Raw genomic sequence first — 27,885 nt, forward strand, 5'->3', positions numbered from 1 at the left:
GCTTCCATCCCGATGGCAATGCATTTTACAACTATAAAAACAGCTGGACCGGTTTTGATAAAATTTGAATGGAGTGATTTATTTAATCGATTAAAAAAATATTACAGATATATCTACTTACTTCTTCTCATCAACATTTTGGTTATAGTAATACGCGTAGCCAGCGACGTCAAGAGGCGTGCGACCTTCTAGATCTGTGACGTTAGGGTCCGCACCAGCAGCGAGCAGGAGTCGTGTGCAGTGGCGCCGGACGCAAGAACTGGCCACGTGCAGTGGCGTCCAGCCTGGTTGGAAGATTGGTAGCTGAGGACAATTGTGCTGATAGAGTATTGCGTTCAATGATGGTTAAGATGTAAATAAATATAAATGCGGGCAACATCACATACATTGTTCTGAACCCAAAAAAAGTTGCTAAAGCACTTGTGTTATGGAATTTAAATACAACGAAGGTACTACAAACACCCAGACCCAAGACAATGTAGAAAATATGAATTTTTACATTGACCCGACGGGGGATCGAACCCCGGACCTCAGAGCTAGCGACACCTTGAAACCTGCGCGTACACCACTCGACCACGCAGGTCGTCTATTCAATTCAATTCAAAATGTTTATTTGCATGTTAAGGTAAATGTTTTACAGTTTCGAGACAAAAATTAAACACAGCGCCATATTCCGTAATCTGCCTGTCACCAAGAATGTGAAAATTTCACGAATCATGTATCCCTGTTACAACAATACTTTATCGAACTGCAGGACTTTAATAACATCATCATTCAATTAGCTAGCCCAGTCGAATATGTCCAGATGAATTGGATGTAAGTATAAATACACCGTCAGTGTTGATACAGTTTGGCACAGGATAGAGCTAAAGTTTTTGTAATTATAAATTGCATTGTCATCGGGTTTCAGCTACTCTGAAGCCAGCCAGCTTGTCGGGAAGTGCCTCAAAATTGAGTTGCAAAAATCTAACCGGGACAATAAACAAACAAACATACAAACAAGAATGTAAGTGTATAAAAACGTGGGAAACTAAGAAGTCTTCTATAATCCGCTAGACTTCAGACTAAGCAGTTGATAAGATCTAGACAAAAAAAAACTGAATTAAACCTTATCGATCCAAAGACAGACCGACAGAAACATCTTACTTTTCTTCACGTCAACGTTGAAATAACTCAATCTTGTTGAAGAAGATCAGCGGTAACAAGTAACTAGCAATAGCAAGTTAACAAAAATTGAAAGCGAAAATTGACCAATACAACGGTTGCCATTCATCTCGTGAAATTTAACTCGTAAAACGAAAGAAACATGTGGCAAATACTTCGCATTTAGAAGATAAAAAAAACGATTCATACACAAAAATACACAGATTTTGTGGATCAGATAAACATTTGCACTACGCGCAAATCGAACCCACATCACTTCGCATACGCAGGGATTGCCGTGATGACCTTTACTACTCCACTATCCGTGCACTCAACTAAATACCAGTATTATCAACTTGCGAAAAACAAAACAAAGAAAATTGCATCAAAGAAATCCTCCATTTTCGACTACCACTATCGCAATGTTATCGCAAGCTACGATTAGCTAATACTCCAGGCGTGTGGATCTTATGGAATGTCCGTGGTTTCATTAGCCAGCTCTATAAGACATTGGGCCACGTCTTGCCATCCATCAAACGTGTCGGCATTACTGAGGACCTACCACCATCTCCCAAACTAACATTGAAGATGTGGAAAAGAGATGTCGCTCTACGATGTGGTGCTCTGTCACGCTTTCACTAATAGAATAATAATACTGTATGATGTCAGAGTAGGTGATCTGAACGGCGAGTACCGGGTATACGATATTATTTTACGGAAGGATCGTACGGACGTGATTAAAGATGTGAGCTAGTGAGGGGAACAAGGTTTAAGCCTGGAAATGCAAAGTGCGTTGGAGTGATTAAATATGATTTAAGATATAAGCGCTTTTAGATGAACTGCTTCCGCTCTATGAATGCATACAGTAAATTTGAGACTTTAAGGACTCAAATTAGTAGTAGTTCTTAGTATTAATACGAATACAAAATGTAAAAAAAATTATTGTGATATTTTATGTTGGTAAAATACATATCAAGGAAAGTATTTCTTTGTTCAGTAATCGGGCTTGTCTAATAATTAGTTGCTTTTAATAACACTTCGCAATTTTCACACAAAGCCATCCAGTCTCAAACTAAATAAAACTTGTATTATGAGCACTACACACCTGTAAACATACTAATATATTTCGAAATACTACACGTTTTAGATAAATTACACCCAGAAACAGATCAAATGATCATGCTCACCACATGCGAATTTGTCCTTGATGGTAACTGAACCTACGACCTCTGGACCTCTCTCTAACCACTAAACAAAACAGGCCACAAAAACCTACCACATAAATCTACATTCGCTTCAAAGCAAGCTCAAGAACAGCTGAAACAATCCATTAACCTAAACTTGTGTGTCTCAAGATCTCAGGAGTTAAGTTAACGCGATTAAAACTTAACTATGACAATAAAATGGCGCAAGTAATCATGGTAAGTGGGTGTAACTAACATCACAATATGACTGGATGTGGTACCTTGTTACATAACGCAGTGTTGACTTAGGGCTTATGCATACTGACATAAAGTTAGTGCACTGAGGAGAGCAATTCTCATATATAACAGTAATAAATTATCAGTTGCCTATGTAACTACAAATAATGAAAATATGTATTTATATATTTTGTGATATGTTTGAACTGAGTCTAATAAAATGAAATGAAAGCATTCATTTTTTAGGTCAGACATATCATCACTATCACATGTCTTTTTTGAGAACACTGGAGTCTACCTATCTGACTGCCATGAGAAGGAATGTCGAAACAAACTCAGGGGTTAAAATAGGGGGCTCAATTGCACTTGGTCTTTTTAGGTCACTTTAGTACAAACCTAATAATAGAGAGTGCTTTCTACAGAGAAAACAGGCATCTTGGTCGATGAGCAATGCACTTATATAGATGGACCCCTATCCGGAACATACTCCGAGAAAGCACAATTATTTTCTAATTAAATTTGGGAGCAATCATGATTCCGTTCAATTTTGAGGGTTGCTTAACGGCTTCCTCTAGAACCGCAGTAGATTGCAATTACGTTTCTGTTTACTTTCGTATAAGGGACGGGAAAGCCCCTGTGCATTTTGCCCACAAGACTCGGAAATAGCGCCATTTACGGATCCGGGATAGTTTATTAGTTTTTTTTTATTCTGCAACAAATAATCAAACATGAAATTAAACATCAAAACTACTTAGAAAATGAAGTGTTTCTTGAAGAATATGTCTTAACTTTACTCGGTTTAGCATTGATTATTTTCATGACAATATTTACACAAAAAGCATTCCGCTTAATTTCTCCTATTTCATGGCAGAGAATTATAATTTTGATTTTAACTGCACAGATAGCCGAGTGGTTGAGGTCATCACGCCAAACCCACTGTGAGCGACGTGTCGCCGATTCGAATTTATGTGATCCACAAATGCTTGTTCTTAGTCCAGGTGTCTTTGTGCTTGTGAGTTGTATGTTTGTAAACCCCGCGCGACACAAGGATTAAATTCCTTACTGCAGGAGTCGAGTCAAAATGCCTTAAATATGGGATAACCACCAATACCTGCAGCAGACGCAAAACGTCTTAATATTTAACGGTGTCAACAATCAATGTATGAAAACTGTAGATGGGTCACACAACAATGAAAATAGTCTAAGTGTATTCCTGTTTCACCCCCAAAAACATTATATCTCCACTTACGAGTCCCGTTATATCCCTGCAGTCATGATCGATGTTATCGCTCCAGGGTTTCGGCAGCTGTGAGTTGACCTCACCGAGGTCGCAGCGCACGTTGGTCAGCTCTCTAATAGTGGGGCAGAGCTTCTTCACATCTTCCTCCGTGTCTGAGGACATGCTCTCCGAGCCGACCCTCTCTTGGATATCTAGAAGGCAATTTTTATTGGTACATTTATGTATACTTGCTTATTGAAACTTTCATGTACAATTGTGGTACATAAGGCGGACTTAATGCCAGTCTTAGTATATTGTAAACACATAGGACACATCGAACTTACGTATAGGGATTCTTTGGTTATCATTATAGACTGTGGATTACAGGAGATTCAATAAAAGATAATATGTGTGTCGGGCATTAATTTAAAAAGAGGTTGCTTTTCGTGTATCAAAGTAGTCCAGTCTATCTCAGAACACTCAGGCGTGACATAAGCCTCTCCAATGACAAGCAAGTTTTATTTATTTATAATTGAATCCTACGATGCAAACGCAATTAGTTAATAATCGTTTTAATCTCCGTTAATATCCCTGACTACATTCGTACCTCCTTGAAACAACAGGTGGCAACCTGGCCGTTAAGAATACAATATCAACTACTCTAAAGAAGGAAATATAAATTTTCTGTCAATTTCAATTGACCGAAGACTTTTCAAAGCGTTTTTGTAGTTGTCATCGTAAAAGCGATTATTTAGAAGTGAACTCTTTTTTTAAGTTGGAATCATGGAGATCGCCCACAATTTTATGGTGAGTACATACTATGGCAGAATTAGAACAAAATGATCAATTTGTTTTTGTATAATTTTGAAAATTATCACGTCTTTCTCTCTCCCCAGTCATCAATAACACACGATACTTCTACTTGTTAATTTATGTAATTACCCAGATTAGTAATCTTAAATTCACTTGACGATTTGAGTACATGGTTAAATAAGAGCGTTTTTCTAGGGCCCTGGAGCCACAAAAACCATGTTGCGAATCAACGAGAATGGAAACGTCGTCGGTACAATTATAGTTAACTGTGAAGGTATGTGCTAAGTTTAAATCTGCTACTGGTACAAATATCTTAAAACATGAAGACTACTTTTTTGAGGGAATCCTCATGGACACCCAAAGAGAACGGTTGACGGGCCTGTTGGTCTAGTGGTTAGTGACCCTGACTGCTATACCGGAGGTCGTGGGTTCGATTCCCGCCCAGGACAAATGTTGTGTGATGAGCATGATCATTTGTTCTGGTGGCTGGGTGTAATTTATCTATAATATGTATGTATTTAGAAATATATAAGTAAGTTTATCAGTTGTCTGGTTACCATAACACAAGCTCTGCTTAGCTTGGGATCAGATAACCGTGTGTGAGTTGTCCCATGAACAAAAAAAAAAAAAAGAGAAGGAAGCGGAAAGTCTCAAAGTCTTGTGGACTAAACGTTGTCGTTGCTTGGCAATACATTACAAAAACCTAACTTCTTTTTCTGAGCTGTATTTCAGCCGTCTTTCAGTCTGACCATATTTACCATAAGACACATAACTTGTAGGTTTCCCTGAGACGACAACCCTGGACAGTTTGACAGCTGCCACCTACTCGAATCATATGAGAAACCTCTCGCACCATGCCTCGAACGCGCTTAAGGAAATTGTAAGTATGTTACAAAAATATTAAAGATATTAGAAACAACCGTAGGACAAATTGGCAAACGCACTTCACCACCAGCCCGATGGTCCGGTATCCTAAAACGGAAGCCTGATTGGAACTGGTTGCGGAAGTTAAGGTCCGGGTCTTTTGCACTATTTAGATAGGTATATGTCTAGCAGGGTACCGTGCTGCCTCTTTTTGGAATCAAGACTGCTCCAGTTGTAGAAGCAGTCGAGCTTGTTGATCGTTCTCCCAACTCCTAAAAAGGATACAATCTTGCTCTAGCGAGTCGTAATGGTAGGAGGTATGCTCTATTTTTGAAGGTCACTTAAGTTTTCAATCTTTTAGTATTGAAAATAGCCCCTTTTTGAGCAGACAATATTCAAGGACCATTTTTTTTCCACGCATCCAATCCGATTTTTACTTTGCGTGAGTTTGGAACAATAAAACTTTTAAATTGACTCTGATTTTCGTTCCTCTTTCATTAATTTTTAGTTTCGTACATATTCTAAGTCTATTAGTTTAAATCTGAACGGGACATTAATAAAACATAATTGGCGAGGCATCTAACGGTCTACGTGTAGCTTCGAGCTTCGAAATTAACCAGGAATTTATTTAAGGCGCTTTGCTTACAATCCTATTACGAACTTCAAAGTAACTTAGAATAATGGTACTTTTGAATAATCAACGTTACACAGTTTTAGTAGAACAGTACCACAAACTATTTTATCAAATTGACGATAGGAAGCCTAGTTGACGAAACTTTCGTCTTTCGTTAAATTACATTTAAGCACGCGAAGCTTTCCACAAGGAATCTAATCTCCTTGTGGTTTCTTTGATACTGGATTCGATCTAGGCAATTATAATGTTATAATATAATAATTTCATATTCCACAACTTTCACACAGCGGCATCTGGTTTCAAACTAAGCAAAGTTTGTATTATGAGTACTACACAGCTGGTAAACATACTTATAATATATATATTATATAGATATGATAGAAAAATAACACTCAGACACAGAATAAATTATTGTACTCATCACACAAACATTTTTCCTAAGTGGGAATCGAACCCATGGCCTCCGGTGAAGCAATAGGCACTGTTATTAGTCTAGTTGTCAATGAAGGCTGACTGACATAGTTTTTTTCTGTTCTGTCTTCCTGTTTGTCCTGGCCGACTTTTTCTTCTGTTTTGTAAAATCCATTGTAGATTAAGATAAATTGCCTCTTTAATTTGCGTCACAAATCCTTATTTTTAAATATGATTTTTCTTTTAGGCTAAACATACACTATGGCCATTGAGCACGAGAAACAGCACACTAGACATCGCGCCTTTCGTTTCAACAAATGCAAAGCACTCATACTAGTATAAGCGCTCATAATCCAAGATGTCCTATTATTCTAGGATGTGACTGACGAGCTGGTGGTCCTGAGGCTGGTCTCCAGGAAGTCCGAGGCTGTAGTGGCACCAGACAGTGAGTTCCACATCATTGTCGTCATGAGAAGGCACTAAACCACCAAATGTCCATGTCAGAACGAGACAACACTACATCACTTGTAGCTGTCTCTTTTCCAATCCGTGACAAAGGTCTACTGATCCAAGAAGTCGTCGTATACAAGAACTGTAGAGTGCGTTCCAAGTATATTTGTCTGTACATTTCTCAAGATTGTGATAGAGACAGCATGATTCTTGAGGGTGAAACTTGTTCAGTATTGTTCTTAATTACGTATTAGATTAATCCTTAATATAGCTTTGATTCTCAACATTTGGTTTGAATGTCGAAATTGTTCAGTCGTAATTAATTTATATCAGTGAATGTTTTGTTGCTATTGTTTGTTAGTGTTTTGCATGTATTTAGGTGCTTAGATTTATTAAACGTTTCTATTTATTGATTTTATTTAGTTTTATTGTTCTTTAGATACAGCTGTTATGGTTTTTTGTCACTAAGTTTTTAATTAATAAGTCAGCACCACGCAAAAACTATCCTAAGCCAAAATACCTAAGTGAAATACATTATTCCAACTAAAAATTTAGAACTAGATAATTACAAAATTACCATAAACTGAATTTAAAGTAAAGGAAAAAAAAGATCTTCAAATGGGTGCGACCCTTTCTAATTTTTTTTTTTTTATCATTGTACTTAAGACCCTAGACAATCTCACATCGCTTTAGAAAATAAAACTTTGAATTTATAAGAATGACATTCCTTTTCGAAAAATTCCGTGACTTTATCTTGTCAATTTATTCTAATACATTTTATGAGACTGATTCGATCAGCCTTAGCTCTCGAAACCCTACCTGTCTACAGGCGAAGAGTTCCAGTCAGATTCTTACCTTCAGGAAAGTCCAGCAGCACAGCAACTTGTCTTGCGTTTCCAGCAAACGCAGCCAGATGTAGAGGAGTTCTTCCTAGTTTGTCGGTCCTCAGCTTCTCGGCTCCGAACTTTATGAGCAGGCTTAAGGCATCTCCTCCGATGAGGGCGGCTACGTGGCACGCGGAGACCAGGCTCAGACGGCAGGTCGCGTTTGGACTGGCGCCCGCGTTGAGGAGTCTGTTGAATGAAAGATACACAGTATTATTTGGTGCGATTGTAGACCCAAGTGGATCTAACGAGATAAGTACCGATACTGAATCAAGAGGAAAAATATAATTTTGAATTTAGGTCTTATTTCATTGCAACCAAAGGTTTAATTTAGGTTTAAGGTATTGATCTCGGTGTCAGCGAATGTTTTTTTTAGAACTTGTTTTTTTCAGATAAGATTTTCCTATTGCACTCTAGGCTATAAGATCACACGATTCCTGTTAATTTTGGGCTTCAAGCGATAAACTAGTTAGATACACGTCGCGTCGTTTGAAACGAAAGTCTTCCTCTACCAGAAACTTGGCATTTCTTTGTAACAAAGAGCTTTAAAACAGAATAAAATATTAACTAAGCAAGATATTCAGCTTTATAGCCTTTCTTACCTAGGGATAACCACCTATTTTAACAGGAGATCACACTAAATTGTCTCCCATTACAACTACAGCACCTCAAAATGGTCTTGTCTCGCTAAACAGCTCACGTAACAAGATAATCACATATGAAGTGTGTGTAATTAGTCGTGGAACAATTACAAGACGCGAGCCGTGTTCAGAAGCCCTACCACTATCTGTGATAGGATATCTTTGTAGTTCGTGCGAGCGGGACAGCGTTATACCCGGTGTAGAGTGCTGTCTCTTTCACGTCTCCAGTTATATTTTTTTTTTTTTTTTTTGCGTAAGTGGTAGTTCTCCCAGCAGTTCGGAAGCAATTAGTTTAAGACAGCTTCATAATTATGTGGAGTTAATCATCTCGGTATGAGACTAACATACACTCAAAGTGAATATTGTCATTGGATAGTGGCAGTTGACATATAAAAATCTGTTTGTTTATATGTTGTTGCAATTTTCGTTCGATGCCTTTAATGACACTTTCAAGACCTATTTGCAACGTGCATTACTAATAATATTTTTAACAACAAAAACGTACAACCGTCTTCGAGTTAAAATTGATGAAATTGATTTTATGGGACAGAATATCAGCTATTTCACGTTCACAAGAACTAACAAAAAGCAAGTGATCCAGTACGATGCTCTGAGGTGGAAGTATAAAAAAATACACACGATTGCGAACCTTATCCCTCTTAAAGAAGGTTGAAAAACCAAGTATCATTGCTACTTCTAACATAAAAACAGTATTCTCAAAAACAGAAAAGCTTCAATTCCCCAACTCACTTTTCCACGGTCTCCATATCATGTTCATCGATGGCTTCCAGCAGTTCAGTGTTGAGTCTCTGAAGGCGGCGGTCGCCTCTCCTCCAGTGCTTGGACATGGTGGCTCCGGTCTCCAGGTTGGGAGTACTGTTCACTGTGGACGCCATGGACGATGGGGTCAGGTCGGGAATTGACAGCTTTGAGAGTATTGGACGATTGGACCTGTGGAAATGATGTTAATTTAATTACAAGATATTTAGTTTAATTTCTTTCCTTGAAGTCAGGGTATTTCATGATCCTACCCTTTTCCCAACTATGTTGGGGTCGGCTTCTAGTTTATCGGATGCAGCTAAGTATCATATTTTTACAAGAGACGACTGCCAATCTGACCTCCTCAACCCAGGCCACGATACGACGTTTTTAGACTGTCTACTTAGCTTCTGACTGCCGCAGATGTGTAGATAGGCAGTCTCTCCTTTTGATACAATGGAACCGTGCTGCATACAATTAGACTGTAAGCCGACCACAACATAGTTGGAAAAAGTTAAATCCGATGATGGTTTTAACCAACAACGTGTAATTTAGTTCATTTTTTATCAGATTATTTGAGTACACATACTGTAGTCCAGCTCCCAGCCCCAGGTACCGTGGTCTCTGCAGTCGTAATCGGAGGAGGTCGCTCTCACTCGGATTGAGTAACGGCTGGATGTCTTCATCTTGCTCGCCTTTTTCTAAATCTGAAAGAAAAATCAAGCGCTGTTGTAGATTAAAAAATATGTACTGCCTGGTCACCTGCCCTGTGAAAAGTGAAAATAACACATCGGTGTGTAGTTTAAGGATGTCGTAAGAAATTCACTAATATGATAATTGATTATTTTGCTAATCATTTTGGTTTGCTCTGGTGGTCTCAAGGACATAAATTTCACCAATTATGCATCTAAGGTAGTTTAAGGTTTTACTTTAACAGTGAAAATAATCATCCGACAAGAGGCTTAAAGTTGAGGTTTTAATTTAAAAAACAATGTTCATGAACCCACTGTTGGTCGAAATTATCACATCCCCAAAACGCGAATAACACAAGCCGAGAAAAAAAAACTGATTTGATTATATTTATTTCACGCAAAAATTCTATTCGGGATGTGCCTATATCAAAATGTCGAGAGGTTCATAAATTATGCACTCTGCCTACCCCTTTATGAATTATAGCGTAATGCCTTCAGAGAATAACTTTGTTCGGAGGTTTTTAAGTCCATTTTCCGCGCCATTAAATTGGTATTATGTGGTTTGGCGGTGTTAGCGGAGTCGGTAACAGTCGAGTTTTTACATCGCTACATAATGTAGGTAAATATAGTACGTTATGTGGTCTTCTCGTTGCCATATGGTTGATGTACAGCCTGATTTTAGAATTTAAAGCGCGCGTAGGCCTTTGAAAATTTGAAGGTACATATGGGCATACATGTTGCGAATTCAAACGGATTGCTATCCGCGTGGTCGCCGTTGATATCCGACATGTTGGTTTTTCATAGCAGTCAGTGCGCACACCTGGCGCTGGCGCCGTTCCGAGATCAAGTGAAGCTCAAAACGAACGAACGCACTACTGACAGACTCATTGACATTGACAATTAATCAACATTTGACAGCTAACAAGTTGAAGACATCTATGGAGCTATAATAGTGTGGTGTTGCTTACGAAATTTATCAAATAGTTAGTTATCTCTAACATATATATAACACATCCTTAAAAAATCTCAAGTCTGTCAAGTGTAAGTTTCCTCACGATCTTTCGATGTATGGCCAATGTTCGAAATATGGGCCAGGGATGTGAGGAACAGATGCTACAGAAAAACATGAATAGGACGAGCGCCAAGGACAGGTGAGAAAAGAAAATTGCATAAATACAAGGAGCTCCATTTCGTTATATTTATTTTAGTTCAACATAGAAATTGAAATTAAAAATTAAAATATACAGAAATTATCTATATTGGTATAGATAATTTCAGCGATAGGCGGAAAACATCGGAGCCATCTTTGGGTACGAAACCCAAAAAAGAAGTCAAATTTATAATCGCTTTCTTTAAACTGAATTAAAAAGTAACATTGATTACAATTATCACACTGATACATTTTCCTACTCGATTTAAACATCACAGTTTATCTATATCCTATTATCTCAACAATCGTAGATTAGTCAATAACAATATTATCAGTACAAATTAGGTCGACGCACCGACGAGTGTCAAGACTAAATGATTCACAACAACACAAGATATAATATATATGACATGAGAACAACTTTATTTATAGCTGTATTATGTATGTAGTAGCCGGATATACATTGTAAAAGGAAAATGAGTGATTAGACAATTAAATTAATACATTTAAAAATCTAAAAGATTTTAAATGTATTAATTTAAATTTGATAAAAACCGGTGAAGCTGTTCTTCTTGTTGTAAATTGCATTGTCATCGGGTTTGAAGCTACCTTAGAAGTTTCAGCCTGCTAGCTCATCGGGAAGTGCCTTAAAATTGAGCACAAAAACCCAACCGGAACGACAAACAAACAAACGAAAAAAGTGAAGGTATAAAAACGTGAGAACAAAAATTTTATGTATGCGCTGTGACGAAAACCAAATATTAAGTATTTTTCTTCGTCAGAGAAAACTGCAATTGAATCCTACAAGCCATTGCTGAGTTCATCTCGTACAAACGCACAGACAAAAAGAGAAACAATAAAAAAAATATATATATATATTCAAATTTTCTTTCATACTTTGAGAGATATGTGGGCAGGCACTTAGTTAGCTTTGGACCGGTATAAACTACACTAAATTATAATGTGAAAAATTGAAGATTTTCTTAACTCGTCATTGTTTTAAGACTCGTGTCTAACAAAATTACATGCATACGCGACGCGACGCTAAGTGAAGACGACGCTGAATGGTTGAAGGTCACAGAAGCATAGTTTAAAGAAAAATAAGACATTGTGACAATATTTATTTAAGATCGTTCATATTTCGAACTTGTTTAGTCATTCATTTAACATGTGCTCTCTAACCTGAACGTCCCGTCGTGTGAGCGAGACATTGGTATGTGTAGTGAAGTGCGCTGTCTCACTTTTACCAAGTATTTACAGACTTTATGGTACATGAACTTGAATGTGAAGTATTTTATGAAATTATATTGATGAATTGACCTGCTTGTGTAATGACAAGAACTGCAAAAGTTTCAGCCAATCATATTACCTACATACATTAATTGAAATTTAACAAACCCCGACGCAGAAAGAGGGGTATCATGAATTTCATGAGTATTATTGCATTATATAAATCCTGAACGGATTGAGCGACTTGAATTTGGTTTGTTTTGTATTAAAGGTGAAGTAAGTGCGAAATTCTTAGACATGTTTCATATAAATCAGTCGAGCCATTAAAAAGTTGTGAGGCTAGCTATCGAGGGTTTTTAATATTAAATTTTATCTTGTATCACCAACCAGCAACCGGTGGCTAGAAATTTACATATAATCTAGAACCTCTAGAAGCATCATATAAGGTGAGTTTAAAGCTATTAGTTCTGGGGATAAGATAACACGAAGCTTCAACACAGTTCAATATGCAAATATCCAGTCGTGACGCTCGGGTGTGAAGTTTAGGTACATATTAGCACTCGCCGGTTCTCGTCAGTTTTAGAGGAACTAAGTATTTGTTCAAGTACAAATATTTGTAAAGACACTTGATTCCATACCCAACGTAAGAATGTATGGAAATGACAGGTCAATGTCTCGTAATCATGAGCAGACGCGGTGAGGTCGCGCGTCAAAGCCCGCGACCGGTTGGGTCCAAAACTAGTCGGGAAATCCCGATAAATGCGCGTGATTTTTAAAACAATTTGATGTACCCGTTGAGCGCCCCTTTAAAACTTTTTGATTCTCGATAGCTAATGCTTAATCTTAAATACTAAGTACTGGCTACAATGATGAATAATGACTACAGACTACATTCTACCTAAATAGTCAGTACCATGTAAAAAAGCACGCCAGTCATGGAAGTCAGCCTACACCGACCTATTACAAAAAAAAAACTATTTAAGACTCGAATATCTACCTCTATTGCACCCATTATTTCAGTATCACAAATAGTGCAAAATGCTTTCGCAATAACAACAAATGATGATCCAACACATTACCAATCAACTATCTAAGCACTATTTTGTATCTAAAGTCTAGACTTTATACTACTTAAACAACAACTTAGAGAATTAGCTGTTCTACTTACCTTTATCCATAGCAATCCAAACACTTGAACACTAAAAACACATTATTACACAAATACACAACACAGCGTGCAGCGTGGACAACTTACAGACGATAATGATTTAAACATATCAGTTCCTTTCCGAATATCGGCAGATAGACCACAGAACGTATAGAGGTGATAATTTATTTTATTGTTTCTTGTTGCCGCGTCTTTTCTTGATTAAAACGCCAAACGCACTCAGTGCACTGTGCGTGAATATGGGAAAATGTGATTACCGTTTTACCGACAACAAGCCGGCTTACGAAAGCAAAATTGTTGTCAAGTATGCACATGTTGTTCGCTCAGATGAACTCTTCTTGGGTCTGAAACTAGTCGGAAATCCCAAGAACGCTTAAATGAATCGTCACAACCACACTGATATTATAAAGGCGAAAGTTTGTGTGTGAATGTTTGTAACCTCTTCACACTTAAACAGCTTGACCGATTTTGATTGAATTTGGAATAGGAATAGCTGACACCCTGGATAGCTGAAATAGGCCTTTAGCAATCGGTCTACTAAAGAAGTTTAATATGCCTGTAGCTCTAAGGGACAACCACGCGGGCAGAGCCGCTGAAAAAATCTAGTAGAATAAATGAATGAGCCTATTAGTTATCAGGCTCGATATTTCCAATGCCTAATGTTTTTGCGGTTTTTACAAGTGCAATCAACATGACAATTCATAACGCTATGCGAGCGTATTACGTGTGCGACAATGTTATAAACCTCTTCTATAGTCGCTATATAGACTTAGCTCATCTAGAATTATAATATCTTAATTATTTGGGACCTTACACGTCCTCGTAATTTTAAAGATTGTTATACAAAGTTGAAAACAGGATGTTTTTAATTTTGTAGTTTTGTTTTTATATTTTCATAAAGATCTTCACAGTCTCGTATTAAACTATAAAGTCGCCTCCAATATTAGTGTCATTTCTACAATGGTTGACGATGATAAAATTAATTAATTTACACGAATATTTCGCCTTAAAGGTATATATTAACAAAACCGCAAATTAAGCACTTACCACACTTACACTTAAAGAAATGATTACACTCTCATTACACTTAAAATTTGGAACTGTCTATACCGTTATGTGGTCTGTGCGGTAAACGCTATCAACTGATAAGAGTCAATGATAACATAATAAAGAATTTAACGCGATTCTGAGGCAAAGGTTTGTCTGATATCCGCCGAATTGCCCTGATAATCACTCCGATGATGGATTTATTATGCCGGGAATTGGTGAATGGGTGTATTGTTGTGTTAAATAGAATGACGGACTTACGAAATAGAATGACGGATGATTACAATGGTAGAAGTGAGAAAGCACTCTACATAGTCAGGTCTTAGTAACACCCGACGCTAAAAGAGGGGTGTTATTAGTTTGACGTGGTTGTCTGTCTGTGGCATAATAGCTAGCAAACGGATTGAGCGATTTTTATTTAGTTCGTTTTGTATCAACGGTGCATATTGCGAGTGTTGTTAGACATGTTCCCAAGGGTGGTTCCATGTGGCCCAAGACATAGTATCGAGGAAGTACTTGTCATTTTCTCTATAGATGTTGATTGACGTATCACACTGATGTATCAAGATTACATAATGCAACGATTCAAGTTTTAGAAAATAATCCTGTTGGTGAAAAGAGTCAAGTAATTTTAAACCTTATCTATAAGTCAGGTCCTTTCGATTTAATCAGGAATTATTTTTAGTCCTTTGTCACTTAAAGATACGTCATTCAGGTAAACGGATATTGCTTATCTGTTTCTTAGAATAAAGATCTGGTTTTAAGAATTACGGAAATTTAAGAGACATTACTGATAGACTGTCAAGTACCATCTTTTTCCAGGAATAATTTCTAGGTTTCCATACTCAAAGGGTATACACGGAACCCTATTACTTATAGTCCGGTTTCAGTCCATCCGTCTATCAACAGTGTTTGCTGTATCTCTTGAACCATGATAGCTAAACAGTCGAAATTTTTACAAATGATGTATTTCTGTAACCGACAGATAATGACATTCATCGGCCTAGCCTTTTCCCAACTATGTTGGGGTCGGCTACCAGTCCAACCGGTTTCAGCTTAGTACCAGTTTTTTACGAGGAGCGACTGCCTATCTGACCTCCTCAACCCAGTTACCTGGGCGACACGATACCCCTTGGTTAGAGTGGTTGTCAGACTTTTCAAGCTTCTGACTACCTGTAACGACTGTCAAAGATGTAAGAATAACAGCCGGGACCCACAATTTAACGTGCCTTCCGAAACAACGGAACGGGTGTTATGGACATATTTTTTAAGGTGACAAGTAAATTTATGGGTACCAATTCTCAAATGCATTTGACCACCCGAGAAATTGGTTTTTCTTACACCCATTTGTTGTATGTATCGATGTATCGTATTTTAGGTTGGAGATTTCGAAACTTAAATACTCGAGATTTGATATGATATGCTTTCATTTATTTGTAAATCCTCAAAACTATTTATTTCAAATGATTGCCATGCCTTACATAGTTCCTACATAATTGCCACTGTCTGTTATACAAAGGACATGTTCGTTGTAACAACAACGTATATTATTATATATGTCTGCTTACCACAAGTGATGCTGTCTTGAAGATAAGTACCAAAAAGGTTGTGTTCGGGCGTCGACTTGTTGGGGCTCGGCAGAAGTTCGGCCGTTTTATTTGTTAGCAAGATAAACATCGGCCTATGAGTGTTAACTTTGTACAACAAGTAGAGCGCTACCATTGGTGTTAAACTCGAAAGCTTTCTGTTGATATGAAAAGATAAATGAAGCTAATTGAAAACATTTAAGAAATCGGTAAAGTTTTTTTTTACCATTTGACTATTTTACGCTGTTCTTGCATTCTCCAATAGTAATGTATAAGATGTGCTGTAGTTATATTTATTTTTAAAAGAGAAGAAACTGTAGCTTATGATATTTCTTGCCGGTTCTTCTCCATACACATGACATTTTGGAATGGCGTGCAATGGGCCTACTTGAAATAAAAACGTTTGATTTTAATTTTGACTTACAGTAAAATGAGCTTCGACTTTGTACTCGATACATCCTCACTTGCACACCTAGACGAACTGTAAACACAAATAAGGTCTTTAATAATTTAAGTGGATAGTTCACTTTCAAAGAGGAGCAAGCATGCAAAATACAGAACTAGGCACCTGGAAGTAAAGGATAAATAAAGAAAACAGTTATAAAATCAAAGACTTATAAAACAAAAAAATACGATCGAGTTTCATTCGAGATACAGTAGTATCAAACCGCACTAGGGGCAACTAAAGTTATAGGTATTCGCAAGAGATTTTAGTCTGGTTTAATTTAACTTAAGATCCCGTACTTACCACACTATATATTTTCAATGTTAGTTTTGGACAATGTAGGTTATGTAATCTAAATTATTAGTTTTGGAGGTCAATAACATTTTGATTATTTTTGATAGATGGCGCTGTCGCCATGTTTACATCAGCTCCGTAAATAAATTAGTTTAAAATTAGTAGTTAAGTTCTTTTAGACCTTTTGTAGTGCTTAAAATATTCATTTAGCTTCAGTGTATAAGTGCAAAAGAAGTGAACAAAAAACATTCATCATTACAGTGAAAAATATCTGTTTTTACATGACTTTCAAATTCCCGCCTTCAAACTGTTCGAAATGAATAGAAATATTTTCAAAAGTGTTGTTTTACAATAAAAACTTTGTTAACTTACTTCCATACGTTTAAAATACGTCCATTTACTTGAAGAATTAAACATTACAGTGAACTTTTAAGTGTAAATAACCAGGAATAAACGAACACTAAGTGACGCTTCAAAGGTCATTGAACTATTTTTTTAAATTTAATATTTGCACCAACATTTTAAACAGTGAATATAGACAGTAAAAAAAAAAAAAACTTAAAAATAACCACTAAAGTGCAGAATAAATTTGTGAAAACACCAAACTATTCATAATTATTAATAAGTGACCAACGAACAAATTTCAAATTGTAAACAAACAGCAACCGTTTGTTTTTATTCAAAGTTGTGAAATTTTATGATAAAGCAAACCCGTAAAAAGGTATGAGAGTGATTTATTAAATATAAGATACTATTAAGAAGAATAATATAAAATCGTATAAAAATACGAGAAATCCTAGAAGATAATATTTATTAGCGCCATCTATTGTTCCGAGGCGACAACACTTGTCGCACCGTGGTGGACGCGGAGTGCGCGGCGGTTATTTGCAAATTATTGGACTCTAATTTTGATTCTCAATAACCAAGATAATGCCGATCTGTGGGGCTTGCGGCTCGATGATAGTGGATCGCTGCTTTATGGAGTGCTCCAATGGGAGGTGTAAGAAAAGTTACGATATAGCATGTCTTGAGGTTGATGTGGAAGTATTTAAGTCTTATACGGAAGAATATAAATTAACTTGGGTTTGTCCTGAGTGTATATGCTTAATGCCGAAAAGAGGGAACGTGGATACCCCGATTGTCGTTAGGACACCTGCATCTAAAGGTACCACCTCCATCCCACCCATTGATAACATAAATATGAAGAGAGGTAGTCAGGCCTGTTGTTCACCAACAATGGATGCTGATTCAATGCTGCTTGAGGAATTACGAGAGTTTCGAGCTGAAATTATGGTCCGTATGGACAGCCAAGCTGAAACGATTAATGTCTTGTTGAATCAATTCAGCCAAACAAGATCCGATTTAGATAGTATTATGAAACTGATGAGGGTACTGGAAGAAAAAGTAGCTACAAAACAAACTCGTGACATATCGAACGAAACAGTCCAGAACCCTCCTTCTACGTTCGCCGAAATAACTAGCCAACAGAAAAATTCTAATACTAAAAAAAAACAGAAAATTTCTAAAACTACCACCACCACAACGCACAAAGATAATAAAGGTGGGGCCACGAAGGCCGCAGTGTTGCCGATAACGGAATCGGCAGTTATCACTGCCTTACCAACGAGCACACCCCATGAACAAACGGATGTAGAGGAGGGCGACACTGGAATGGGCTGGACAACAGTTACGAAGAAAAAAAATAACAGACCACCTAAAAGCGTAGCAGTAGGAACAAATAAGGAATTGAAAGCCATACAAGCAACGGAACGAAAAAAACACTTGCACGTGTGGCGCCTGCATCCTGAGACTACCATTGAAGCTATAACAGACCATGTAAATAGTGTGTGTGGCCCTGATGTGCATATAAAAGTTGATAAAATCGTTCATAAAACTAAAAGAGATTATGCATCATTTAAAATAGAAGTACCTGAAAACTGTTTCCAGAAATTAAATCGGCCTGAAATCTGGCCCATAAACACCGAGTTTAATGAGTGGATTTGGTTTCGAAACTCCACAAAAACCGGAACAAATTAACACCATTGACATTTACTACCAAAATGTTAGAGGGCTTCGAACAAAGCTGAATGACTTTAGAAGTAGCGTAGAATTAATGGATGCAGATATATACGCAATCACGGAGTCGGGTTGCAACCCTTCTATACATGACGCAGAATTAATCCCGCCGGGTTATAAAATACTTCGCTGCGACCGAGCGGACGGTCGAAAGCAGGGAGGCGCGCTTTTAGTGGCCACACATCGGTTCGAGCTGCGACAAGTGTACGTGAGTGACGTAGATATAGACAGCTGTGTTTTTGAATTAGTCAATGCAACAGTTTACTTAAATAGACGATTTTTATTTTTGTGCTCAGTGATTTATATTCCGCCTGGTAGTTCGGAGAATGATTATATGGTTTTGTTTGGTATATTAGAGAAACTATGTACTAAGTATAAACAAATTATTGTGATAGGTGATTTTAACCTTTATTCGTGTCCGATAAATGTGAGGAGTTATTATGAGTATTTTTTGTCCTTTTGCGAATTCACTCAAAACAATAATGTCTCTAATTGTTTAAATAGGCAACTAGATTTAGTATTGAGTACGGGTTTGAGCGAGGTGTCAGTAGTGAGGGCGGACGGGTCGCTCGTGCCCGTGGACGCACACCACCCGCCGCTCGCGGCGTGCGTGCGGCTCGCGGGTGCGAGCGCCCCGCGCCCCGCCCCGCTAGCGCCGGCAGCGCAAGCATTTCTAGGAAACCGCGTTGGAATTTTTTTAAAGCGAATTATGAATTATTATACTCTATGTTATTAAATACTGATTGGACCGATATGTATGAGCTGAGAGATGTGGACGATATTTTGAATCTATTTTATGATAAAATAAATACCATTTTAGATGCAAGTGTTCCGAAGAAAACATTAAGTGTTAAACAGCGATATATTTACCCCAAATGGTACACTAATGAGATAATTAAAAACTTAAAAATTAAAGCAAGTCTACATAAAATATATAAAACCACTAAATCAACTAGTACCTACCACGAATATTCAGAATATAGGTCACTCATTAAAAAACAAATAGAAATGGCGCGCAAGCAGCACGAAACTATTATTCAAGGTCAGTTCGCGAAAGACCCTAGATCGTTTTGGCAATATATAAGGTCACAGAAAAATACAGCGGCTAGGCAGGACATAGTGAAGGACGGTCAGTATTTGTCGGACGAGGAGTGTGCGGAGCAGTTCGCGAGTTACTTTAAGTCGGTATATAGTAATGCTCCGCCACGACTAGACGCAGAAGAGGCGGCAGCTGAAGCGGGGGACACTGGTAGCCAGTGTTTACAAATAAATAAGCTTAGTCTTAAGGATGTTAGGAGTGCTCTCGACCGCCTCAAGCCGAAGCGATCTGCGGGCCCGGATGGTTTACCAGCGTTCCTTTTTAAAGATTGTGGTAGGGTACTCGCGGAACCTTTACTTTTTGTATTTAACACTTGTCTTCAATCTGCGAAGTTCCCAGACAAGTGGAAGATTACGCGAGTCATTCCAGTGCCCAAGGGCAGGGCGGGACCGGACATCAGTGGATACAGACCAGTAGCTGTGTTATCGACGCCAGCAAAGGTGTTCGAGTCTGCCATTCAGCGCTGTATGCAAGAGCAAGTACGCGGACAGTTATCGGATGCTCAGCACGGATTCCGTCCGGGGCACAGTACTGCTACCAATCTACTGGATTTCATGGGACGCGTGGTGCCGGCTGTGGATGCTGGGGGGCAGGTGGACGCAGCTTATTTTGATTTTAGAAAAGCTTTTGACACCGTAGATAATAACATCTTACTGCGAAAGCTAGCCGAGTTCGGATGCGCCCAGCATCTATTGCGGTTTTTCGCTAGTTACATGCAAGACAGACAGCAGTATGTGGATTACAACGGATGTGAATCTGATCCATATTACACCTGGTCGGGGGTAAGTCAAGGCAGCAATTTGGGTCCTCTGGAATTCCTGATAGTGATAAACAATCTGCCGGAAGTCGTAAGGCATGGCGTTTGTTTATTATTTGCGGATGACTTTAAGTTGCTGCTGGAGATTAGGTCCGAATCAGATTGCAGACGCCTTCAGGAGGATATCGATCGCATAGTACAATGGAGTCATGAAAACAAGCTGTACTTCAACGTATCCAAGTGCTCGTTGATGAGCTTCACCCGCGCTCGGGCACCTGTGCGCTATGATTATGTGGTAGACGGGGCGCCACTACAACGAGTCACCGAGGTGCGAGACTTAGGTGTTTTCATGACTCCCGATCTGACATTCCGGGAGCACATAAACAGAGTCTGTAAGAAAGCATACAGAAACCTAGGATTTATTTTGAGACAGACACATAGCTTCACCAACATCACAGCAGTCAGGGTCCTATATGATGCACTAGTCAGGAGTCATCTGGAACATAGTGCGGTCATATGGGCCCCACATGAAGCGAAGTACGCGGTAATGTTGGAGCGCGTTCAAAATAAGTTTACTCGCCACCTGTACAGGAAACTATATGGGGTATATCCGTTTTACCCACTGATGTATCCCACCCTGTTCGTTCTGGGCATGGTTGGTTACAATCAACTGCGTGTCAGACGAGAGTTTGCACTGGTTGCCTACTTGATGAAGGTGCTTCGCGGATTGGAGAGTCACCCGGCAGTGCTGCAGCGCTTGAGCCTGTGTGTGCCGGACCGCTACGTGTGGCGGCGGCGAAGCCCGCCTTTGCTACTGGTACCTACAGCGAGAACCAACTTACTCGCCAAAGCACCCATAACCAGAGCCATCTGTATCATAAACGATCTACATAGCAGCATTGATGTTTTTACATGTTGTTTTGGTGAATTCGCAAAGGAATTATTATTTATTTTATGTTACAAACACAATAGTATATAATTTTAACTTTAGTGGATTACCATGATTGTAAATAATCTAGTTTTTAAATACTTAGTTTTTAGTTCTTAGCTGTCGTATTAGGATAAGAAATCCTGTAAAGATAGTTTAAGGTGTTTTTTTTTTAAATAAATAAATAAATAAAATAAATAAAGATATAATATGTGCTCTTATTACTAATACGGGTACTTAAATTGTAAAAGCACTTCATCTATTCTAGTAAAGACATTTATTATAGTCTTTTTGATTTATAGCAAAAAATTTAATGCTTCCCTATTTTTTATAATTTTTGATCTTTTTAGATCTAGATTTTCATCTGATTTTCACCTTAATTGCCAATTTATTCACTTCACCATGTGCTGGTCAGGTGTCATAGTTTTTCTTAAATCTAAAATCTAGGAAGTGATCCACATCGCATGATTAGCATATAAAACTATTATACTTTAATTACTTTTACAAACATAGCATACAATAGTTTTGCATCCACTTTGGATTCTATATGTCTGTAACCTCCCATAGCGCAGAGGAGAATGATTGCTGGTAGTTACCCCATCATTAAATAAAAATTCTCCACAAGGTCTCTGCATGTTGGACCTGTATCCAACACAAACGGAGCACGACTCTAAAAAGGACCGGGTCTCTTCTCATGAAATTATCCCAAGTCAATGAAAAGAGATAATTATTTTGCATAAAAAAAACAGTATTGAGATTAACAAACTTTCAAACCACCACCATTGTTATCTAGTCGGTACAAAATTACCACAAGAACAGACTCGTATTCTAGAGAAACATTAAACATTAACTAATAAAACAAAGCAGAATTCCTAAACATATTATTATCAATAACAATAGAATTCCAGCAAGCAAATACCACGTCCAGACAAATATTTGAATCTAGTACTGAATATTGGTCGACGTGATTTCATATATCAATTTGCGTCTCAATCACGTGCCAACAAAGGCAAGTCGAAATTAGTTTAGGTTTAGATTCGATGTAAATCAATTCATAATACAACAATGATTGGAAATGTATCTCGGTATTATGTAATACTTGTTATTTATTTTAATAAGCAGCCAATATGTAGATGATTGTAGAATGTGCATTTATTTTATAGAGTACTAGCTGTTGCCCGCGACTTCGTCCGCGTGGTTAGAAGATATAAATTATGATTTATACCTACCCTATTTTCCCACTTTTTCCATTGTATTTTCGCTCCTATCAGTCGCAGCGTGATGGTATAACCTAACCTTCCTCAATTAATGGTCTATTCAACACAAAAAGAATTTTTCAATTTGGACCAGTAGTTCCTGAGATTAGCGCGTTCAAACAAACTCTTCAGCTTTATATATTAGTATAGATTCGAAAGCTAGCTTTTCTCGCCCGCTTGGGTCACAATTTATTATTAAGATTTACATTACAGCTACACAATAATTACCATCCTTTGAATAGCTCGCATAAAAGTAGCTTATGTGTTAATCTATCGTGCAAGATACCTTCAAACGAAACTTTATTGAAATCGGTTCAGCCGTTAAAGCGTGAAGAAGTAACAAAATATAGAACACAATCTCACTCATTAGGTGACAATATTCTAAAGGCTAAAAATGAAGGTAGGTACAAAATATCCTGCCTACTTTATGCAATAATACAGTCCAAATTAATTATGAAATGGTAAGTATACAAATAATACGGACAACAACCAAAAATGTATATTTTAAATTGTTTTTCACGCGCATTGTAGCACTTTGACTTAATTTTTTTATAGCTCTCGTGCTTTGTTCAACGTTTCACCTTCAAAACAATTTTAAAACGTACACCTCATCAAGTATTCGTACAAAATAGTGGCAGATATTTAAGCATGTAATGTTTGAAGAGTGTTCCGACAGCGATAGCGATACAAATAAAACATGCAAAAGTTGTTCTTTGTCGCGCCTCGCAAAAATTTGATCCCGAATTTATGTATACCGAGCCAAAGAATGAATATTTGATCCCCAGCGACCCGAAGCTTTGTCTTGGTGCATTTTAGAACAAAGCCTTATTTTTCATGACGGATTTGTTTATTTTACTTTGTAATCAGTAAATGGGTGACGATTAGGTACAAAAAGAAGAAAACTTTAAAATCCATTAGATGGATATTGTATAAAAAGATACGTGATTTTTTTCTATATCTGAAAAATATATTTGACATAGATAAACTGCTTTTAAGTTTAAAAGAGAAGGCTCTTGACGCTTTCTTGACGTAACGATTAAGTAAAATTCATTAACGTCGTAAAAGTCACGTCATGCGTTTGACGTCATTCACTGTCTTTTCAACAACATATTTTTTAGGGAAAAGAAGAAAATGCATATCCGATTTTATTCATTACACTTTGATAAAATCAAAGTTTAATAAGAAAAGTGAACAAAAACTTAATAATGCAAATGTAACAAAGTGTGAGAAAAATTGTATACGTGTCTCAAATTAAAGCCCGATCTCAATTTAATTTTAAAAAAGTTTCTATCTACACTAAACTGCAGACATCGATAAGCTTAAAGTTTTAATCAAGTTAGAAGAATTGTGCACGGCAATCAAAGTTGTTAAGTGTGAGATGAAAACACAGGTATTCCATCAATGTCCTGTTAATCCTTTCAATATATACGGGTTTAAATTGTGTACGAACTTGCAAAATTAAATAATTTTAATACATTTTTTCACTATTATAATATTCAGACGCTATTGGGAATATTAAGTAATATGGCATTAGTGTAATCTCGAATAGAAAACTTCAAATGTGTGGCAAAGACTTTTGTGCGTGTCGAAAGTTGTGACATGCGTTTGCTCCAAAACTAATGTATATCCTTATTTACCTACCACCTAAGCTCACATCGTGGAATGCAATCTATAATTAATACATAAAGCTGAAGAGTTTGTTTGTTTGAACGCGCTAATCACAGGAATACTGGTTCAAATTGAAATAATATTTTTGTGTTAAATAGACCATTCATCGAGGAAGGTTTTAGGCTTTAAAACATCACGCTGCGACTAATAGGAGCGAAGATACAATAAAAAATGAGAAAAAAAGAGGGCAGAAAAGGTTGTCTGGAAGAGATTGCTTTTTAGCGATAAGACCGCCTTTTGTACTCATCATATTATTTGTATTGACCTAAATTGTTTTTCCTTATGGTGTACAATAAAGAGTATTCTATCTATCTATCTATCTATCTAAAAAGAGGGCAGATTTAAATCATAGCTTATATCTTCTAACCACGCGCACAAAGTCGCGGGCAACAGTTAGTAAAAGTATAAAATATTAGAAAACCTTTTTGATATTCCGGTGATTTTTGCGGTTACGGAATTGGCAGGACGAAATAATTAGCTACTCCAGGATCAAAGGTGTGACACGTCGCGCACAGGGGTTTTCCGTGGTGAACTATTATACCAGTCGGCTATCCATGCAAGTAGAGTAGTCTCAACCAATGTTACAAACTTACCTGTGTTTCCACAACTTTTAACTTACATAGAAGTTGGTCGCAACTCCCAAGTCGCCTTGAAACCATCGACGTCTCCCGATAAACTAGATATCGTTGATTATAATCTAACCATTGTCGGTGCAACAGTAGGCCCGTATCTTGTCTTTATACGTTCTGCTATCACTAGTACAACTTTATTGAACCTAGTTGGCTAGTGGTGAACTGAAATCTAAATGATAAACATAATTTAAATCCCAGCCGACAGAAATGACGATGAATTTTTGGATTTGGTTTCGTACCCAAAAGTTAAAAACAGAACCCTATTCCTTCTGCCTTCCGTAAACGGTATGGACGCAAGGACCTCGAAATCAAAATTAAAAGTCAAATTATTTTACTCGGTAGCACTATTTGAAGGTCAAATTGCATATAACAACACCCAGTTTTGCTTCCTAAGCGGTCACTATTCCTATTCCTTTACAATACAATAATAGAAAAATTCTCGCCAAGGTCTTCTGCGGCGAACGAGGCATAATAATCTGGACGAAATTTATAAACAATTTCGCCATGTATACCTACATTACTGCAACATCCAAAAATTTACAAGCTCATACGAAATACAGTACATTCACGTAAGCCATTTCCTGATTGAAATGATATTTTTTTAATTCCACCTCGAAAGCTGAATTTTGGACGCAGCCAATAATTTCTCACCGCTTTAAATAATCAATCAGGCGACGCGGGCTTTAGAAACTGTACGTGAAGAGTGTGGATACAAGACTAGGGTTCCTTAGAGGGTTTTATCCTGTGAATACTTTAGTGAATCTGTTAGAAATTGTTCCACAAGGATGCGATAAAGTGCAACTGAATCTGGATGTTAGCTTTCGGCTGTCTTGTGTATTTATAAACTTGGTAGCTTATGACGGTAAAAAAGGGAAGAGTGTTGACTTCGTTTTCTTGAAGATTTGTATATTTTTTAAACATAGAATAATAAAAAGATTGTCAGTTATGATAATTATTAATTATACAGTAAAACATAAACAATATTTAAGGCAACAAAGCTAGAAAGCCAAATTAAATGCAATAATAAAGGTTAGGTATATGCATCAAAAAGATTTTCTCAGGATTCAAGGTCAGATACTTCAGTAAATATTGAAAGAAGATAACGCTGCTAAATCATACTATACCATGTTAGTCAAGTGAAATTAAACAACTATTTTTTTTAATAGAACTTAGATCCAAATATTTCCAATGTCCCTGATAAATACGGCATAGCAATCTTTCTTCTACAGAACCATTGCTAAACAAACCGACTTGACTTTTTCGAGTTTATTGTTTTTAAATTCAAGCCGCGTGATAAGGGAGCGGGAAACGTATGGACGTCGTGCATAGACTAGATAGAGTTATAGATCGTCTGTCGAGGTTAATAAATATTTGAAACTCTTTGCTGCCGACTGTGAGGGATTCTAATATTTATTTATTCCCTTTCAAATATATTGTGTACGTTGGTCCATATACTTCACTTGAGAATACCTAAAGGTTATAAATTACGTGACTAGTATGTGCTTTTAGAGTATTTTGAAAATAAATTTGTTAATCTGTTATTCACCACATTTGTGGTGGACCAAAATGTATGAACGTTATAGGATTATTAATGCTTAGCTGATTCATAAAAAAAAATTGTTTCCGGTAAAATTGGTAAAGTGTGATCTTCATAACCCAAACTTTAGGTATATCCTTTGCTCTTCTCATGGCTTAGGAACAGATAAGAAAGACTTGCACATTATTTTATGTTTTTTTTTAATATTAATATGAATTGATGAATCGATTTGGTTTTCCTCGAATGCTATAAAAATGCACAAAGACGCCCAGACTCATTACAAGCATTCTTGGATCACACAAATGCTTGTCCTCCGCGGGGATCGAACTCGAGACACGTCGAGCTCAGTGGGTTTGGCGTAGTGTCAACCTCTCGGCTATCCGTGCTTGAGTCGCGTTCCGTCGCCAAGTTTTTGAAGTAAAACTTCTGTATGCTGCGTTGAAAAGAAAATTTTAAAACAGGAACTTCGTGCATGTTAGAAAAACAATTAGGTACAACCTATTTTTATGACTTAATGGCATTATGTGTTGTATATAAATAAAGCACTTGAGTTTGAATTTAACTGGTTTTATTATAATTTAATAAAAAGAATTACAATTCACATGCACGCGTTACAACGCCGGTGAGAGAGAGAGATAGAGGGCGCTTACGTCGTGCGCTTCAGCGTCGTTAAGTTAAAGACGCGTTCTTATGCGTTCATACCAACATTATGTACTCGTATGTCACTTTTCAGGCTTAAGTTTTTACCTATTTAAGGATTTCACGGTCCAGTGCCCACTGGACAAAACCAGGATTGAATATTGGATGTCAGTGGAATTCTTGTATTGACGGAATATTAAGATGCCTCGGTGGCCGGCGCACCCGTGACGGTACGGTTCATAAAACATGTAGGGAACGCAGAAGGATCACTCTGCACTGGGGTTTTTTTCGTATTTGGACATTCCTTCTGAGATTTTAACAAAAAATCTGGGGTGAATATTACTCTGATATCTAGATTTACACAGCACAATATTTTGGAGGAGTAATTTTATTTGTTTTTCATGCAACTGGTTTTCACCTCGCTTTCGTACGTCACAAGAAT

General features: G+C 37.4%; 3 protein-coding genes across 3 annotated transcripts; 2 read left to right on the plus strand and 1 right to left on the minus strand.

Annotated features, from left to right (window-relative positions):
• Positions 1-89: 89 nt before the first annotated feature.
• On the minus strand, positions 90-13,549 carry LOC113494373 (oxysterol-binding protein-related protein 1-like). The gene is made up of 6 exons (XM_026872687.1): positions 13,480-13,549; positions 9,829-9,946; positions 9,231-9,431; positions 7,811-8,028; positions 3,814-3,995; positions 90-303 (listed from the first exon to the last, which is right to left on the minus strand). Exons 1-6 carry the CDS (start codon positions 13,487-13,489, stop codon positions 118-120), a joined length of 915 nt encoding a protein of 304 aa, XP_026728488.1. The 5' UTR covers positions 13,490-13,549; the 3' UTR covers positions 90-117.
• On the plus strand, positions 4,470-7,067 carry LOC113494374 (dynein light chain roadblock-type 2-like). The gene is made up of 4 exons (XM_026872688.1): positions 4,470-4,590; positions 4,792-4,870; positions 5,376-5,476; positions 6,881-7,067. Exons 1-4 carry the CDS (start codon positions 4,567-4,569, stop codon positions 6,986-6,988), a joined length of 312 nt encoding a protein of 103 aa, XP_026728489.1. The 5' UTR covers positions 4,470-4,566; the 3' UTR covers positions 6,989-7,067.
• Positions 13,550-17,675: 4,126 nt separating the features above from the next.
• Positions 17,676-19,558, plus strand: LOC113494375. The gene has a single exon (XM_026872689.1). The coding sequence runs from the start codon at positions 17,782-17,784 to the stop codon at positions 18,886-18,888; it is 1,107 nt and encodes a 368-aa protein (XP_026728490.1). The 5' UTR covers positions 17,676-17,781; the 3' UTR covers positions 18,889-19,558.
• The last annotated feature ends 8,327 nt before the right edge of the window (positions 19,559-27,885 follow it).

Source organism: Trichoplusia ni, chromosome 5 (genome assembly GCF_003590095.1).
Source record: "Trichoplusia ni isolate ovarian cell line Hi5 chromosome 5, tn1, whole genome shotgun sequence".
NCBI lineage: Eukaryota > Metazoa > Arthropoda > Insecta > Lepidoptera > Noctuidae > Trichoplusia > Trichoplusia ni.

What these genes read in the sequence shown, in the direction of transcription:
- LOC113494374 (XM_026872688.1), top strand. Translation starts at nt 4,567, where the DNA reads ATGGAGATCGCCCACAATTTTATG. An exon ending in AATTATAGTTAACTGTGAAG is followed by an intron (nt 4,871 to 5,375) that starts GTATGTGCTAAG and finishes CATAACTTGTAG; the next exon opens with GTTTCCCTGAGACGACAACC. An exon ending in CGAACGCGCTTAAGGAAATT is followed by an intron (nt 5,477 to 6,880) that starts GTAAGTATGTTA and finishes CTATTATTCTAG; the next exon opens with GATGTGACTGACGAGCTGGT.
- LOC113494373 (XM_026872687.1), bottom strand. An exon ending in GATATGGAGACCGTGGAAAA is followed by an intron (nt 8,029 to 9,230) that starts GTGAGTTGGGGA and finishes TTCATTCAACAG; the next exon opens with ACTCCTCAACGCGGGCGCCA. An exon ending in GCTGCTGGACTTTCCTGAAG is followed by an intron (nt 3,996 to 7,810) that starts GTAAGAATCTGA and finishes ATTGCCTTCTAG; the next exon opens with ATATCCAAGAGAGGGTCGGC.
- LOC113494375 (XM_026872689.1), top strand. Translation starts at nt 17,782, where the DNA reads ATGCCGATCTGTGGGGCTTGCGGCTCGATGATAGTGGATCGCTGCTTT.